The 13,962-nt window shown below is 43.7% G+C and overlaps 3 protein-coding genes across 3 annotated transcripts; 1 reads left to right on the top strand and 2 right to left on the bottom strand.

The window, feature by feature from the left end:
• Positions 1 to 5,210: 5,210 nt before the first annotated feature.
• On the bottom strand, positions 5,211 to 8,665 carry LOC133730296 (uncharacterized). Its single transcript, XM_062157918.1, has 6 exons — positions 8,440 to 8,665; positions 7,944 to 8,170; positions 7,431 to 7,710; positions 7,210 to 7,343; positions 6,145 to 7,107; positions 5,211 to 5,924 (listed from the first exon to the last, which is right to left on the bottom strand). Exons 1-6 carry the CDS (start codon positions 8,663 to 8,665, stop codon positions 5,211 to 5,213), a joined length of 2,544 nt encoding a protein of 847 aa, XP_062013902.1.
• Positions 8,666 to 9,494: 829 nt separating this feature from the next.
• LOC133734195 (F-box/kelch-repeat protein At3g06240-like) lies at positions 9,495 to 11,203 on the top strand. Its single transcript, XM_062161833.1, has 2 exons — positions 9,495 to 10,637; positions 10,748 to 11,203. The coding sequence occupies exon 1, from the start codon at positions 9,500 to 9,502 to the stop codon at positions 10,601 to 10,603; it is 1,104 nt and encodes a 367-aa protein (XP_062017817.1). The 5' UTR covers positions 9,495 to 9,499; the 3' UTR covers positions 10,604 to 10,637; positions 10,748 to 11,203.
• A 1,399-nt stretch (positions 11,204 to 12,602) lies between these two features.
• LOC133730295 (uncharacterized) lies at positions 12,603 to 13,166 on the bottom strand. The gene is made up of 2 exons (XM_062157917.1): positions 13,040 to 13,166; positions 12,603 to 12,970 (listed from the first exon to the last, which is right to left on the bottom strand). Exons 1-2 carry the CDS (start codon positions 13,164 to 13,166, stop codon positions 12,603 to 12,605), a joined length of 495 nt encoding a protein of 164 aa, XP_062013901.1.
• Between the last annotated feature and the right edge of the window lie 796 nt (positions 13,167 to 13,962).

Here is a 13,962-nt window from a genome sequence, read left to right as displayed (position 1 = left end):
AAGCCCCTCTGCGTACATGGTCTCCAGAAAATTGTCCACCTCGGCGCGGTCCATTGCTTTTTTGAAAGCGTCGCGGCTCGACTTATTTCCTGGCGGAGTTTCTGGGAAAATATACATAAGCCAGTCAGTCTCGGCTACTTATTACAAAGGAAACATCGGTCTGACGGAAATTTCTTACCAACGGAGCGAGTAAGTTTCTGGTCGACTAGCAACTCCCAGCCAGTCAGAAGTCTAAAGTCCAGCAGGTTACGGTTTCGCCAGCAGCCTCTGATACGAGCAATGCGGCACTCCTCCTCTCGCGTTAGGTTGTACCGCAGTCCCGCTGCACAAACACAAGTGGATTAGTAAGAATACAAAGCCTTCAAGATAAAAACCCCGCCGGCTACCGCCAGCGGAAAATGGTCACCAACCTCGGATAGGTTGGAATTCCGACTTAATCCTAAACGTCGGCCCTTCTTCGTTCGCTCCAGCCTGGTACTCCCATCCCTCCGTGGCCACACAGAAGGTCCCCCGCCAATAGGACATTGAATCCCTTAGGTTTTCTATCAGCTTCGGTGCTCCCTGACGGCGGCTCAGGTTCACTTGCCCTCTGCAACCCTGGCGCTTCACGTACACCAGCTCGTAGAAGTGAAGCACTTCCGCCACGGTAGGCCCCTCGCACCCGGACAACCGCCACAAGGAGTTCATCGCCAACAGCAGACGCCACATGTTGGGACAAACCTGACCGAACGCAAGGCCGAATTCACACACCAGGATTTGAAGATTCGGCACCAGCGGTAATGTCACTCCTTGGCGGAGTATCGCTTCGTGAACGGCCGCAAATCCCACCGGGAGAATTGACGCCTTATCATCCGCAGTCGGCGGGCGCAGCTTCACAGAGCCCGGCAGCCGGAACGTCCGCTTCATCTTGCTAACAGCGGCGAGAGTCATCCGCCCTCCCGCCTCGTCGACGGGGGTGCCATCCCGGAGGAACCACGCGGACTCAGCGTCCTCCCCCGCTGTTTCCTCATCCCCAGCGGATCCACTGGCGGCACTGTTGCTCGCCAAGCGCTCGTCGCGCCTAGCTTTGGCCGCCGCCACCTCACCTGCCTTAGAGCTCTCCGGACGTGACGTACGACCCATGGCTATTGCCCAAGGTATGGTCTGTAGCGGCTCAACCTCTAGCGGTTCCGGCAGTGAGGTTCCTGCATGGGCAGACGGACGCAACGAGTCAATAAATACCCTATCCGCCGCGCTGAACGACACGTCAGACCCGGAATCCTCACTGCTCGATATCTCTATGACGTTAGCCATCCCAAACCCTAAAACCCACACCAGTTAGCACAAGCACAGATCTAGCCTATTCTTACATCAGTTATCGACAAGAACATCAGTCACAGTTTACCCAGAAATCACAAAAACAGGAACAAATAACCAACAAACACTGAACACAGATTCGACCATCTAGCAAACCCAGAAATCCCAACTGTCAAAAACACCAAAACCCATCCCCCAAAGCCCACTTTACACACTCAGAACACCCCAAATTCACAAAACCCAGAAAACTGACAACAACAAGTACATAGAAATTCAATGGAACAGGGATAGGATTCAGAGAACCAACCTTACTGATGAAACCTTTGCTGTGATTGCAAGCGTTTGTCCTCACCAATAGAAACCTCGTTCCCAAGACCCGGTGACTCCACAGCTTTCGCCCCGCAAGACTCTATACGAAAATCGCAGAGAGCTTGAAGACGACGACTCGGGTTTGAAGTTTTCACTAAATGTCAAATCTCGCTAAGGTTCCCCCCCTTTTATGTCAACATCAACGCGTTCTAGGCCGTCCGCTAAAATACGACATCACACACCAGCCGTACACGTGTCACCACTTTTCACTTACTCTCCGGATTAACCGAGGCGTCGCCTCGGTTACGAAATCCATCATTACTATCATTAATGGCGAGAAGACGGCTACGCTTAGGGGACAGGCCTGCGCACGCTAACCCTCTACGGGTTCAACACGTGTTAACCACCACCAGACGAAGCGTCTGGTGGAAGTAACCACTTGCGATGGATTCCCCAACCGTCCGAGGTCTCCGCTGAGCGAAACCCCTCCAGCGGAACTTCTCCCTTATCATTTTCCAAGTGACAAAGTCTCCGCTGAGCGACACCCCACCAGCGGAACTTCTCCCTTGTCATCTTCCAAGTGACGAAGTCTCCGCTGAGCGAAACCCCGCCAGCGGAACTTCTCCCTTGTCATTTTCCAAGTGACGAAGTCTCCGCTGAGCGAAACCCCGCCAGCGGAACTTCTCCCTTGACATCTTGCAAGCGGGGCATCTTCCGCTACACACCTCTAGCGGAGCCCCTTATCATCTTGCAGGCCGCGTACTTTGTTCAGCGCAGTATCGCTCAATAAAATACCGCCAGGCACGTCTACTGGACGCTGCTTCCTGCTCCAATCAGCGGGGGGACTTCCGCCAGCCGCGGATCCCGAGGCCACGCCTCACTCTGACAACGACCGCCACGCGGCGTTACCGTCAGACGGTCCCTACGGGACACGGGGACTTGTGTCAACAGTCTACGACGGCCCTGATCAGGCACGTTGACCCCCGTCACTTGGGTGCTAAAGATTGGGCTCGCTACCCAACGCCCTCTGCTCCGCACAGCTCCCCCTCAACAAACAATTTACAGACCATCCGAAGGTCCATCTTAGCCGGGGAGTGGGGGACTCCCTGGGGGGCCTAGCAGAGGCCCACCCGAAAGGGTACAAAGCGTTTGCTCAGTAAAATCCATGGTTGACAACGCACTGACGCTAATTATGCTCTTGCAAGCCTAGCGGAAGAAAACGCTTCGAACCGCCGAACAACTCCCCAACCAAGATTGCCCTCCTTGACTGGGGAATTGGGGGACTTGTACATACATGTACATTCGCAAGCATAATTAGCTATAATGGGCCACGCTCATTCGACCGCCAAAGGTACTAATTCCAACCAAAGGAATGACATGCAAACACACCGCCAGGCGGGCTACAACCTCGGCGGCGGATCACCCCCAGATCACCGCCAACGCGCCGCCACGCGCCGCGCCAAGGTAGCATCAGAAGCTCCCAGAGATGGGGACTGAAGCACATCAGTCCCACATCGAAAACAAAGAGAAGATCAACCTCTTCCTCACCTATAAAAGGTTCTCTCCTCTCTCCTCATTAATTACGCATTCAATACCTACCTACTGTTACTTTGTCAACATAAATACATTGACTAACTTAGGCATCGGAGAGTTGAAGACCGCCCAACGCGGTCTCCCTCTGACGCCCTTTGTATTTTACTTGACAGGTAGCGGAGGCTTTGAGAACGTCACAAGTATCGATCCGTCCACCGGATCAGCGTTAACAAAGGTTCAGCTACCGCCGAACTTTTAGACATTAACATTATATATTAGAGGAACATAACACCAATGATCTTCTACCACATATGTTAATGACTCAATGGCCCACTGGGTTTTATTCTCTGTGAATTTCCAACTCCACCGTCTTCATCTCACCGCGACGACTCTCCGTCAAAACCCTACCCTACCTCCACCGCGGCACCAAAATCCAGACTTTGCTCCCCAATTACTCACTCACCGTGACTTCTTCTTCGGCTTCCGAAGGCTATTCGTAGGTCAACGACGTTCGGGTTGACCCGAATTCGGTTCTGGATGACGAGTCGGTGATCATATACTCCGTCGATCAGTTTTTTAACTTGACTTTCTTGGAGGCTGAAGAAGCTCCGGCGTTGGCTCCAATCGCTGCAATTTCGGGTCAGCCACATCGGCGTTCGAGTCGGTTGCGGATCTGTTGAGGAACGGCGAAGCCTCCATGGATGGACGCCGCCGTCCAGTCCCCAAAGCCTAGCTCCTGACGAACCGCCGTCCAATCCTCATCCGGTGAAGACGGTAGTGAACTCGGCGTCTTCGAGTCGACGGAGATGGTGGTCACTCGCTCAGTCGACGCGACAGGGGAAGAGAGAGAGAGAGAGAAGTTTGTAGTTTATTAATTAGATTGGGGGTAAAAATGTCACTTGCGTTTAAATTGGGTAAATGGGAGTAAAATTTTCTTAGTGGAGTAAGTGGGCGTAACTTGACTCAAAATTGGGCATTGGGTCAATATCCCTTAAATCTAATGAAATCAGGTAGTAATGACCCGGATCAATGAAATCATGAAAAATATATTTTACACTGGTCAATCACATAGTCTGGACCACCACATGTCTTCCTATTTATATGTATCGTTAGGAGACGCCGTGCCTTGTTAGGGCACAAGAAACAAAATGGCGACCGCCGAAAAAGTTGAAGAACTTACAAAGCTGCCGTCGGAGATCATTCGAGAGATTCTTGCGTGGTTGCCGGTGAAGTCGTTATTCCGATTCAGGTGTGTCAAAAAGTCTTGGAATTCTCTAATCCTTGACCCTCACTTTGTGAAGTTGCACTATGACAAGGCCACTGAGCATGAGGATGTGCTCTACCAAAGACGACGACTACTCATCAGGAACACTAGGTGGGGTCACTCCTCTATTGACCTCGATGAGTTTCTCAATCGTATTAATCTTGACAATGTTGGTGATGATTATGGGAATGAAGTGTTAGTAAACACTAGTAGCCTTGTTCATCTTCAGGATTTTGTAGGCACTATTTTGTACTGCAATGGGCTTGTTGTTCATGAATTCATTGTTTAAGACATGCATGTTCTAAACTACCTATAGTTGAGTTTTGAATTCTGGGTATATGATTAAGTAAGTGTCAAATGTCCTTTTGCCACTCTAGGTAAGCATTACACTTTCGTTAATTCGTATGTGACTGTCATTTGCTCAAATGTTTATGCTTTTAGATTTTGGAGGAGCCATTGGCTACTCAGATTCTTGGGAAGCAAGGGTCTCCACAGTCCAATCCAAGCTCCTAGATTTGTCACTTCTTTGTTTATTCTGCGAAGTTTTAATCGTTTTTCTACGTTGATTGTGAAAATTCATGTCTTTAATGAGCTCTAGTAAGTGACGGAGTTCGTTGGCATGCAATTTGTCGACAAATTCCATATTATGCATTTTCTACATATTATACAAGAATTTTGCATTACTTGGACATGATGTTGCAGGGGTTATTTGGTTTAATTACGAAGCTTGGTGCCAATGGCTTCTCTTGACTGATGGTGCAATTTTTGTTTTTCTTGCATTTTTTTTTTTAGGAAAAAAAAACTTTTATTATTGAAACATATGATTACAATTGTAAATGAGGGCATCCAGAACAAACTCTGGAGCGTTTGAGAACCATTCAGTATGGGTATTAGCATCAAAACCGTAACTTGTAAACCTGTGGGCTACTCTATTGGAGGTTCGATAAGCATGTTGTATCCCAATCGAAGGCAACCCATGAAGAAGAGCCTTGATATCTTCCACTAAGTTGCCTAGAGTTGTGAAATTCTCACCCTCCTCACAAATAACCTTTAAAGCCAAGAGACAATCACTTTGAACAATAACATTCCTTACTGTCATGGCTTGCAACAATTCCAGCCCATGTTTAATTGCAAGAAGTTCTACATGCATTGCACAAGTGACATACTCTTTATGATAAGCAAATCCAGCGATGAATTCACCATTTTCATTCCGCAGGACACCTCCCACACCTCCATACGTTGCTAACTGTAGAAATGATCCATCTATGTTCAATTTTAGCATCCCTGCTATAGGTGGGTGCCAAGGTTGATTGCCTTTAAGTCGATGATAAGCCTGATTTCCAGCAGCCTTGTTTATGCGGCTATACTCTTCAAACCAGGCGATAGTACTAGCGACAATAGCAGGAGCAACAATAGCATAATCATTCCAAAGCTTCTCTTTTCTATTTTTTGACGAACCCCATAATATCATCAATAACTTAGCAAAGTTTTCATCAGACAAAGAAATCGCTTGTTCAAGCATCTATTCCTTAAACATAAAAGAAGGAGAATTAGGCAGTTGCATAGAAAATGGAGGGGATGTGAGGATTTCCCTTGCCACAGAACAACCACAAAAAACATGACATAGTTTCATACCGGTGAGTACAAAGCAAGCAATGCATTTACGCAGAATATCCTCTTTTGCTTAAACAATCTCTTGTGGGAAGTATATTATGACAAGCTCTCCAAATGCAAATTGAAACCTTACCTGGAACCTTGGCTTTCCACAAGGTTTTCCATAGCATGCTAAATGGATCCCCAAGAGAGGTAGATGAAAGAGAGCTCCCTATCACAAAATCTCGAGCAACCCAATATGCAGACTTTATTGAAAAGAAACCTTTTCGATCAAGCTTCCATGTTAAACGATCTCGAGTATGACGAGAATTCAAAGGAATGCATAATATAGCTGCCTGAACCTCCTTGGAAAATAAATTTTGAAGAAGTTCTCTCTTCCAAGTTTTGCTTTCCAAATGAATAAGGTCAGAGACAGAATGAATATTGCAATGGCTAGGCTGATGAAGATTATGACTGAGAATATTAGGAATCCAATCATCATTCCAAATATTTATATCCCTACCTAACACAACCTGACAAAGTAAACCAGCCCTAAGTACCGGGCGTGGATCCATAATGCTTCTCCATGCAAAAGAGGGAGCCTCTCCCATGTTAGCCTCTAAAAAAGAGCAGTCTCTATAGTAATGAGCCTTGTACGATCTGGCAATGAGAGAAGCAGGTCTATAAAGTAACCTCCAACCTTGTTTAGCCAGCATCGAGAGATTATAAGCATGCAGGTTCTTAAAACCCATTCCACCTTCAGCTTTAGTTAAACACATTCGATCCCAAGACCGGCAATGTATTTTTCTGTGCACCTCAGAACCACCCCAAAAGAATTGAGCACAAAGTTGATGCATGTCATCAGACAGAGACTTAGGTAACATATAGCAGTTCATAACATACAAAGGGATAATAGTAGCAACTGCTTTAATTAAAATCTCCTTACCAGCAGCACTAAGAATCTTGGTGCGCCAACTAACAAGTTTCTTAGTCAATCTCTCTTTAAGATATGCAAATATAGCTGTCTTTGATCTCCCTACATGAAGAGGTAAACCCAAATATCGACCATGTTCTTTAACACATTTAACCCCCAAGATGGCTATCAGTGAAGACTTCAATTTTGGATGCACATTTTTACTGAATGCAACACTACTCTTCTCTAAGTTAATTCGCTGGCCCGAAGCACGCTAATAAATATTTAGGATATTTTTCACCTGAACACATTCCTCTGCTGAAGCTTCCCAAAAAAGAAAACTGTCATCAGCAAAAAGAAAATGGTGTATCACAGGTGCTCCTGGATACATCACCAAACCTTTTAATAAACCCTGAGTCACATAATCATAAATCACTGCAGATAATCCTTCAGCAAATAGAATGAACAAGTATGGGGATAAATGATCTCCCTACTGAATGCCTCTAGAAGGGATGATATAACCTGTAGGAGTTCCATTCATTAAAACAGAATAACGAATAGATTTAATAGAACAGAGCACAATATCAATCCATTTTCTAGCAAATCCCATCTTCGATAGCATAGCTTCAAGAAAGCCCCATTCTAAGCGGTCATAAGCCTTACTAATGTCAAGCTTGAGAGGAAAAAAGCCTTCGCTTTGGTTGTGTAATTTATGCATGGAATGTGCTGCTTTAGAAGCTACCAGAGTGTTGTCTGATATTAGACGGCCCAGAACAAATGCACTTTGTAGGGGAGATCGATACTATAGCAGGTAGAAGATGTTTAAGCATGTTTGCAAGAACCTTAGAAGCAATCCTTTAAACAACATTACATAATGCTATTGGTCGAAAGTCAAAAACCAATTTGGGCTCTTTTACCTTCGGAATCAATGTAAGATGCGTGAAAAATTACTTTCAGAATCCAGCTGCCTAGTTTGAAGGCATACATCATGGTCTACGACATTCCAATACCTCTGGAAAAAAGCTGGTGACATACCATCCGGACCAGGTAATTTGGAGGGAGCATTTGAAATACCGCTTTCTTTATCTCCTCATCTGAATAATCGGCCATAAGGGAACTGTTCATATCATCTGAAATACACGGATTGACCTTATCAAGTACAAAATTAATTGCCTCCTGATTAGTTCCTTTAGCTTGGAAGATGGTTCCATAATAATCAAGTAAAGCATTGGAAATCAACTCTGGACTCGTCTGCCATTGACCTGAATCATTGATATACCATTTATCTGATTACGACTTCATCTATTAGAAGCCTTTCGGTGGAAGAAAGCAGAGTTCCTATCACCTTCCTTCAACCACAGGACTCGGGACCTCTGTCTCCAATAAGCCTCGTCCAAGTAACTCATTATACCTGACCTACAATGCATGCTGTTGCTAAAATTGATCTGGAGTATAAGGTAACCTCATTAATGTAATGAGTCAAGTTTGTCCTGTACAAGCTTCATCTATGTCTGCCTTTGTCGAAAAGTACCAACATCCCACTCCATTAATCTCTTCCTAGTAGCCTTGATTTTCAGTCCCACTTGTTTCATAGGTTCACCAACCGAAGGAATAGCCCATCCGCTTTGAATTACAGAGGGACACTCCTCATGTTGCATCCACATTTCCTCAAATTTGAAATGTCTAACCCTGCATACTAGAGTCACAGGAACATCGCTAATCTCTAACCCTACATTTCCTCTGTTTTTTTCTTGCATTGTTTTGCTTTGCAAGCTGTTTAATTATCTGGAAGTTGGGAAAATTTGAGGTTCTGCTTCAATTTTTTCCTTTTGTCTTTCTTTCTAGCTTTTGGGGTGAGGTTTATGTCCCCCCCCCCCTCTAGGAACCACTGCAAGTGGCCTAATAGTTCTTGCTTAGTTGGGTGTGCTCCCCAACCTAGGTTCGAACCCCGAAGCTGTCAAAGTGGCCAGGCACTGTGCTGCAATGCACAGTTGGAGCATTTCACATGCGCCGAAGGGGTTTATTTTGGGCTCAGGAAGCCTTTGGGTTCCCCTTAACAAAGTCAAAAAAAAAAATGTCCCCCCTTCTAGGTTGTATATTCTTTTTTATGTTATTAATAAAATAAAAATAGGAGGCCGGCAGTGGACTTCCAAAGTGTGGCAAACCCCTCTCTTTCGAGTTCGAGGGTGAGACTTGTTCCCTACATCGTTTGCCTCCGAGAAGCTAATATCGCCTAATTCTTATTTAATTAAAAAAAAAAAAGAATTTGGCATTGTCGAAAATTTAAATTCATTGGATCAACGGTGGACATTGCAATCTTCCAAGATAAATCGAATTTTTTTTTGTTTTGAATGAACGATTTGACAGTATAAAGTGCCAGAGTTAGGGGGAACGAAGAAACTGATGGAGACTCCTTTCTGATGAGATTTTACGTGTTGCGTGCAATGTTGAATGGATAGGCCCAGGTTGGGAACTTGGGCCTGGCTTTTTTACTACTGGGCGCAGTTAAACGCACTTTGGGCTAACCAGGAAGATAGGTCCGCATATTTATATTTATCGCTGTGACACGCTATTAGGGTACAAGAAACAAAATGGCAACCGCCGAAAAAGTTGAAGACCTCCCAAAGCTGCCGTCGGAGATCATCCGCGGGATTCTTGCGTGGCTGCCGGTGAAGTCGTTATGCCGATTCAGGTGTGTCAAAAAGTCTTGGAATTCTCTAATCCTTGATCCTCACTTTGTGAAGTTGCACTATGACAAAGCCATTGAGCATGAGGATGTGTTCTACCAAAGAAGAAGAGTCTTCATTAGTGATATGTGGACGCTTTACTCTATCGACCTCGATGAGTGTCTCAATCGTATTAATCTTGATGATTATTCTGGGAATTGTGTTTTAGTAGACAATAAATATCTTCAAGATTTTATGGGTTTGGTGATTCATAGCAATGGCTTGTTGTTCATGCGGTCATGTTATCATGAATTTAGTTTGTTTAACCCCGCCATCAGCCAGACCAAGAATTTACCTGTCCCACCAACGTATGATACTTGGTCTGATGAAGTGTGTGGGTTTGGATTTGATCTGTCTACCCTAGATTACAAGGTGGTTCATGGGCTTTTCTGTCAAGATGAACTTAGGTTTAGTGTTTATTCATTGAAAACCGGTTCTTGGCGAGTGATTCAAAGTGGATACCCCTACAAATATCGAACACCGGCGATGGATGGGAGACTGGTGAATGGAGGAGTTCATTGGTTGGTTCGTAGAGTCCATGACAGATCATCTATGGTGATCGTATCTTTTGTTTTAGCAGAGGAGGATGTTCGTGAGATTCCTCTGCCGCCTGATTTTAATATTGTTGAAGGTGAAGATGAATATTATCTCAGCGTCTTCGAGGAATGCTTATGTGTGGGTAAAAAGGATGATCAAGAGTTTTGGGTCATGAAAGAATACGGAGTGGCCAAATCCTGGACTAAAATAAGCATCTCCCTACCCTTTTCTGAAGGGTTACATTCCGGTTTTGTGAAGAAAAATCATCATCTATTGCTGCTGCAAGATCAAATGCAACAGCGGTTGGTTATGTACAACTTTGATAAAAAAAGCTTTCGCAATCTATCAATTCGTGGAATTCGCGAACCTTCTTCTGCTGGGTTTTACCTGGAGAGCCTTTTGTCACCCAATAACTATAGCATCTCTCAATGATTAAGCATGACAGCTGCAGATGCAGATGGAATAGGTAAAGAAATAAATCCACTCAAGATAATAGAGAATTAGAGACAGAACCTTTTTGTTTATTGAGCTTTTGCAAGTAATCCTTTTTGTTTATTGAATATCTTCGTATTGCAGGAGCAAGTCTATTTCCTCCCCAGAGGACATAAGCCGGTTTAGCTGTAGTGATGCATAAGAATTGGCGGATGCGCATGGCTTTTCTCATGTTTCGGTTCAACTTCAGGTGCACCTCACCTTCAGTACGTTGTCAACTTTTGGTGATTATAGCTAGTTTTGCTTTTAAGAACAATTTCTCTAATTTGGTTCCAAAATGCTACTTCAAGTACTAGTTTAGTTTAGTATTGAACCTTCTTCATGGAATTGGCTAGTGCTTGTGTTGCTGTACGTGGAATTTGATAGTATTTTGGAAGTTTCTCTCAATGCCTAAATGCCGCTGGTTTTAGAGTGTTGCTCTGTAAGTTTCTGAGTTGTTGGATATGATAGCAGCAAAGTATTTTTTATGTATTTTGATCGTATGTATTCAGAGACCCATATAGTAATCCTTTCAACAGCTCGTCTACCGTTTGGGTTCAATTGGGTCGTATTATTAGTTTGGGGTTGATCCCTTAACCATAGCCCATAGGTATACTTCGGCAGCAGTATAGGCTAATGAAGCATGCGGATCCTAGTGGAATCAGACTTGGATTATTTTGAATACTTGGATGATTATTCCCGATCATGAGAATAACCGAATAACCTAACTTAGTATACTTGGAACAAGTAGGCTAGTAGCCATGCATGGGACTCCTTGTTGCCTTGTTGGTTCAAGAATTTGCAATTTTACATTAATACCTGTTTTTTTTTTTTTCTTCACTATATCAACAGTAATAAAAGGAATCAATCGTGAACATAATTAGCAACGATTTATTGAAATATTTCTTGCTCATATTTCTTCCTAGCTATCACTATTGCTTATAGTTTATGCTCATTATAGACACCAATCCCACCAATCCCGTTTCCTCTCTCAATTGCTATAATATTCAGTCTTCTTTGCCGACCCAGAACATACGGAAGATGTTAATTTCAATGCTTTTTCTTTTTTCTTTTATTCAGCCATGCTGATCTTCTAAAGCAATCATCATTGAAATTTTTCTCCGAATTATTCTCGATCACTTTAATTCCAGTCATGTATGTATATCTATAGTGAAAGCCCCCTTAGGATCTTTTGTGTTTTACTATCTAGGCAAAATAAGAAGATAGATGAACTGATACACAAAAACAACACACAGCAGTTTTATAGTGGTTCAGCCAAAATTTTAGCCTACGTCCACTTTGTGATCTCTCTTGAGAATCACTAGCACTATTGAGAATAACAACTTGATTACAAGTACTTATTGAAATCCCTATGCTAATTCCCAACCCCTTTGCTAGATCTCTCTATCACTCTTGGCTCTCCCTGCCTATGTAACTGAGAACTCTCTGAGATCTCTCTTTGATCTCTTCTCTGATCTGAGGACACATTATGTGACCTCCCTGCAGCCCTATTTATAGATTATAGGTGCTGGTTACAAACATGTCACATTAGGATTCCTAAAACTATTAGAACAAGGAAAGAGAGCTAGCTTTCCTATTCCTAACTAGAATAGAGCTCTCTTTCCTATTCCTAACTAGAATAGAACTTACTTTCCAGGTCTAAATCAACAGGAATAACTCTTCCTATTCCAAAACCCATTAGGATACTAGAAGAATTCCTGTGTGCACTAATCTTCATTTACCTATCTAGTTTTGTCTTGAATCCTAATCAACTTAGGCATATCAACGAGCCAAATTCACAACAATCTCCACCTTGGTGAGTTGATACCAAACTGATTGCTGCAACCTCCAAGATATCTTGTACTTCTTGAAGTAATCCTGAAACCTTCAAGAACCTTCACCTTGGCAAAAGTCTATTTGCCTCAACACACCTCAAGTGAGGAGGTGCTCCACCTTAATCTCAACATGCTGTAAGATCGAGCAGGTTCAAGTAACACTTGAACTCCTCCATGGCAATGGTCTTGGTCAAACAATCTGAGACATTCTCCCTTGAATGAACTTTCTCAATTGTTATTTTCCTTGAGTTGACCCAACCTTCGCTGAGATGACCACGAACATCAACGTGTTTCGTCTCTGCTTGAAACACTTGATTCCTTTTCAAATTGATGACCCCATTCTTCACCACAGCTTCTTGTTGAATTCCAAACTCACTCATCAAACCATTAAGCCATAATGCCTCTGCGGAAGCTTCTATTAGTGCCATGCAATCTACTTCAGTGGTAGACAACGTCGTAGCTGATTCTTTAGTTGCTCTACAACTCACTAAACCTTCACCACAAGTAAAGACATTACTTGTTGCAGGTCTTCTCTTGTCTAAGTCTCATGCCAAATCTGAACCCTCATGACCAGCATTGCATGCTTGTTCTTGTTGTCTTTCAAACACAAATCCATGCTCCTTGGTGTCTCTCAAGTAATATAGAATCCACTTCACTGTTTGCCAGTGTCGCCTACCCGGATTTGCCATATACTTTGACACAACGCTCAATGCTTGAGCTAAACCTGGTTTTGTGCAGATTCTAGCGTACATAAGAGACATTCATAATCTCATCTAACTCCTTCGTAGATGATCTCTGCACACTCAACTGGAAGTGTGCTACTAGTGGAGTAGACACGGGTTCATATAACAACCATATATTTCCCGCTTCTCTATCCCTCCTTATCTTCACTCTTAGGATCTGTTGTGCAGCTTCTAGATCCTTTATGTTGAATTCCTTCCCTAGTTGTGTCTTAAACTTTGGAATTCTAGACATATCCTGACATGTAGTTAACACGTCACCTAAATAAAGTAGCAATAGTAAAACCATACTATCTTTGAACACATGATGATAAACGCAGCTATCCGCTGGTGAGATTTGGTCATAATCGACCTTTACTTTCTGCGAATACTCCTTGGCCAATACTCGAGCTTTGAATCTCATGGCTTCCTTATCATGCATTCCTTCCTTTTTCCTATAAACCCACTTACAGCCAACCTGATTTCTTTCTTTGGGCTTAGGAACCGACTCCTGAACTAAGTCATTCTGTATGGACTTCTTCATCTGTTCTAACATACCTGCCCTCCAACTTCCCCATACATCATTTGCTATAGCTTCCTGATACGTGGTTGGATCTTCTAAACTGAAACTTAGAGCATACTTGTCCAATGTTATGCTTCTCTGGAACTCCTGCCCAAGTGACTGACGAACTGAGTCGTAGGTTCGTAGCGCTAATTGCTCCACCTGAGCTTATACTAATGACTGTTGTTGCTGCTCTAAGACTTC

This window comes from Rosa rugosa, chromosome 2, assembly GCF_958449725.1.
Source record: "Rosa rugosa chromosome 2, drRosRugo1.1, whole genome shotgun sequence".
Lineage (NCBI taxonomy): Eukaryota > Viridiplantae > Streptophyta > Magnoliopsida > Rosales > Rosaceae > Rosa > Rosa rugosa.
Note: the sequence above shows the minus strand (reverse complement) of the source record. Positions and strands in the feature narration are given on the sequence as shown.